The sequence below is a fragment of the Anneissia japonica genome, unplaced genomic scaffold (genome assembly GCF_011630105.1).
Source record: "Anneissia japonica isolate Jap-2015-1 unplaced genomic scaffold, ASM1163010v1 scaffold9668_len1562885_cov226, whole genome shotgun sequence".
Taxonomy (NCBI): Eukaryota; Metazoa; Echinodermata; class Crinoidea; order Comatulida; family Comatulidae; genus Anneissia; species Anneissia japonica.
Window position 1 is genome coordinate 998,616 of NW_022711326.1, and position 2,012 is coordinate 1,000,627.

The 2,012-nt window shown below is 32.4% G+C and overlaps 1 protein-coding gene across 3 annotated transcripts in view; it reads right to left on the bottom strand.

Annotated features, from left to right (window-relative positions):
- LOC117107447 (protein phosphatase 1 regulatory subunit 37-like) overlaps positions 1-2,012 on the bottom strand; it is a 46,584-nt gene that overhangs the window by 31,435 nt on the left and 13,137 nt on the right. The window contains exon 3 of one of the 3 annotated variants that reach the window (XM_033249148.1): positions 1,952-1,997. The exons of the other annotated variants lie outside the window; for them this stretch is intronic. Coding sequence (XP_033105039.1) covers positions 1,952-1,997 — 46 coding nt within the window. The remainder of the gene's footprint in view (positions 1-1,951; positions 1,998-2,012) is intronic. 3 annotated transcript variants of the gene reach the window in all.

Below are 2,012 nucleotides of genomic sequence, written 5' to 3' on the forward strand. Positions count from 1 at the left end.
TGTGAGTAAACAGAAGACGAACACATTAATAAATAACTCTTTTTAATTCATAGGCAATAGCATTCAAATCTCTTTTGGTAGTGTGGTGGTCCTGTTTTACTAAAACATACTGTGTACATTATTTCAATTATATATTGAAGAAAAAGGATGCAAAAACTTAGATTTAGATTAAATAACTTGTGGCCGAGTTGACTTGTGGCCGAGTTGATTTGTGGCCGAGTTGACTTGTGGCCGAGTTGACTTGTGCCAAACNNNGCCGAGTTGGCTGTAGCCGAACTTTTTGTGGCCGAGTTGATTTGTGGCCGAGTTGACTTGTGGCCGAGTTGACTTGTGGCCGAGTTGACTGTGGCCGAGTTGACTTGTGGCCGAGTTGACCTGCACCCTTGCTATCAGTTACTATAAGATGTACATATTTTAGGATGACTTTTCAGCAATTTTTTAACCAATAGTATGTCCAACTACTGTAAAAAAACTTCGATTAAAATACATCTGAACTGTCTTTTGACTTTATTACTATATCTTAATTCATTGTGGCAGTTTCATTTACAAGATGTGAAGAAATCATGATCACTTTACAAAGATGTGAAGAAATCATGACCTGCCACAACAGATACTGATTCATTTTTACATTATGTTTTAATGATACAGGTGATTACAGTACTGTAAAAAAAACATTTCTGGCATAATGATAAGAGACACAATCTGGAATGGGAATCACATGACCTACAGTTGAAACAAAAATGAAATTAGACATAGAGTGCGAGCATACGAAGATCAGTGAAAATGTATGGCTTCTTTCTACATGTTTCTACTGTCACTTCATTATGTTCAATAATGCTGGTTGGAATGCCAGTAAATTACTCTAAATAGCTTAGACATTAGAACTTGGAAACATTGTCAGAATGCTGGTTAATTCTCCAAAACATTCTTCAAACAAAATTGGGTTTTTTTCTAAGAATAATCTTTGTAGTTTGTAGGCCTAGGCCCCTATCTATGGTAAGAAAAGGTTGTGAGTGGGTAGAGAATAGTTCAAGGCTCACAAGTGATCGCAATTCTAGAGCCTATATAAAGTACAGAGAATGCTAGAATGAGTATTAGAACAAACATCTTGCCTTTTTCATTTATTTCTCAAATTCCCATTGTCTTAAAAACATTTCCTCTACTTTCCATGGTATAGTATGTTTATTGCTACACTGAGAAATGATGACTAGTAGTTCAAACAATCTGTGGTCGCCGATTGTTTCTATTAGAATTATAATATTAGAATATATATTATTAAATCTACCATTATTCTACCATTTATGCACATATCATTAGGAGAATACAATATATTCTACATTCTAAGTACTGCATATACTCTACATGTAATGATAAATTATGATATTTTCTACATATGATTACTATTTCATTCGTTTGTTCGGGCCAACACCCAACGTTTCCCTATCTCTTTAGGCCACCAGCCCACAGGGAAAGCAAACTCAAAAAATAGAGGGAAGAGGCTTCCTCTTAGGGACAAACATAAAAAAAAAACTTTGATAAATTAATTTGTAAATTAACATTTCTAAATAATGAAATCAATTTACTGCAGTATTAAATATTTTTTTCTATAAACTACTTTATTGATTGGTATAGTACTATGCTTATCAACTTTTTTTGATATTTGTCATTTTTAAATATTATTCAAGCTTGGCACAGTGAATACTGAAAAACTGAAATAGTTACAATGTGATCAAAATTAAAAATGATATTTTTTTACATACAAAAATATTCAGAAATCATTGTGTGTTTCACTATCATTTATTTTATTATTTAAAACCAGTTTGTTTCGGTCTCACTGTAAGTTGATAACTTACTGTATTAGACTTGAGTCTTCTCAATTGTATGATTGAATTTGACCTATATATCAGATAATGAGTATCATAATTTAAAATAGAAATAACAGTACGTTTACCTTTCAATTGTAATGTCTCTATCCGAGACTTGAAATCTGTTGTATTCTGCGGAGGATATAA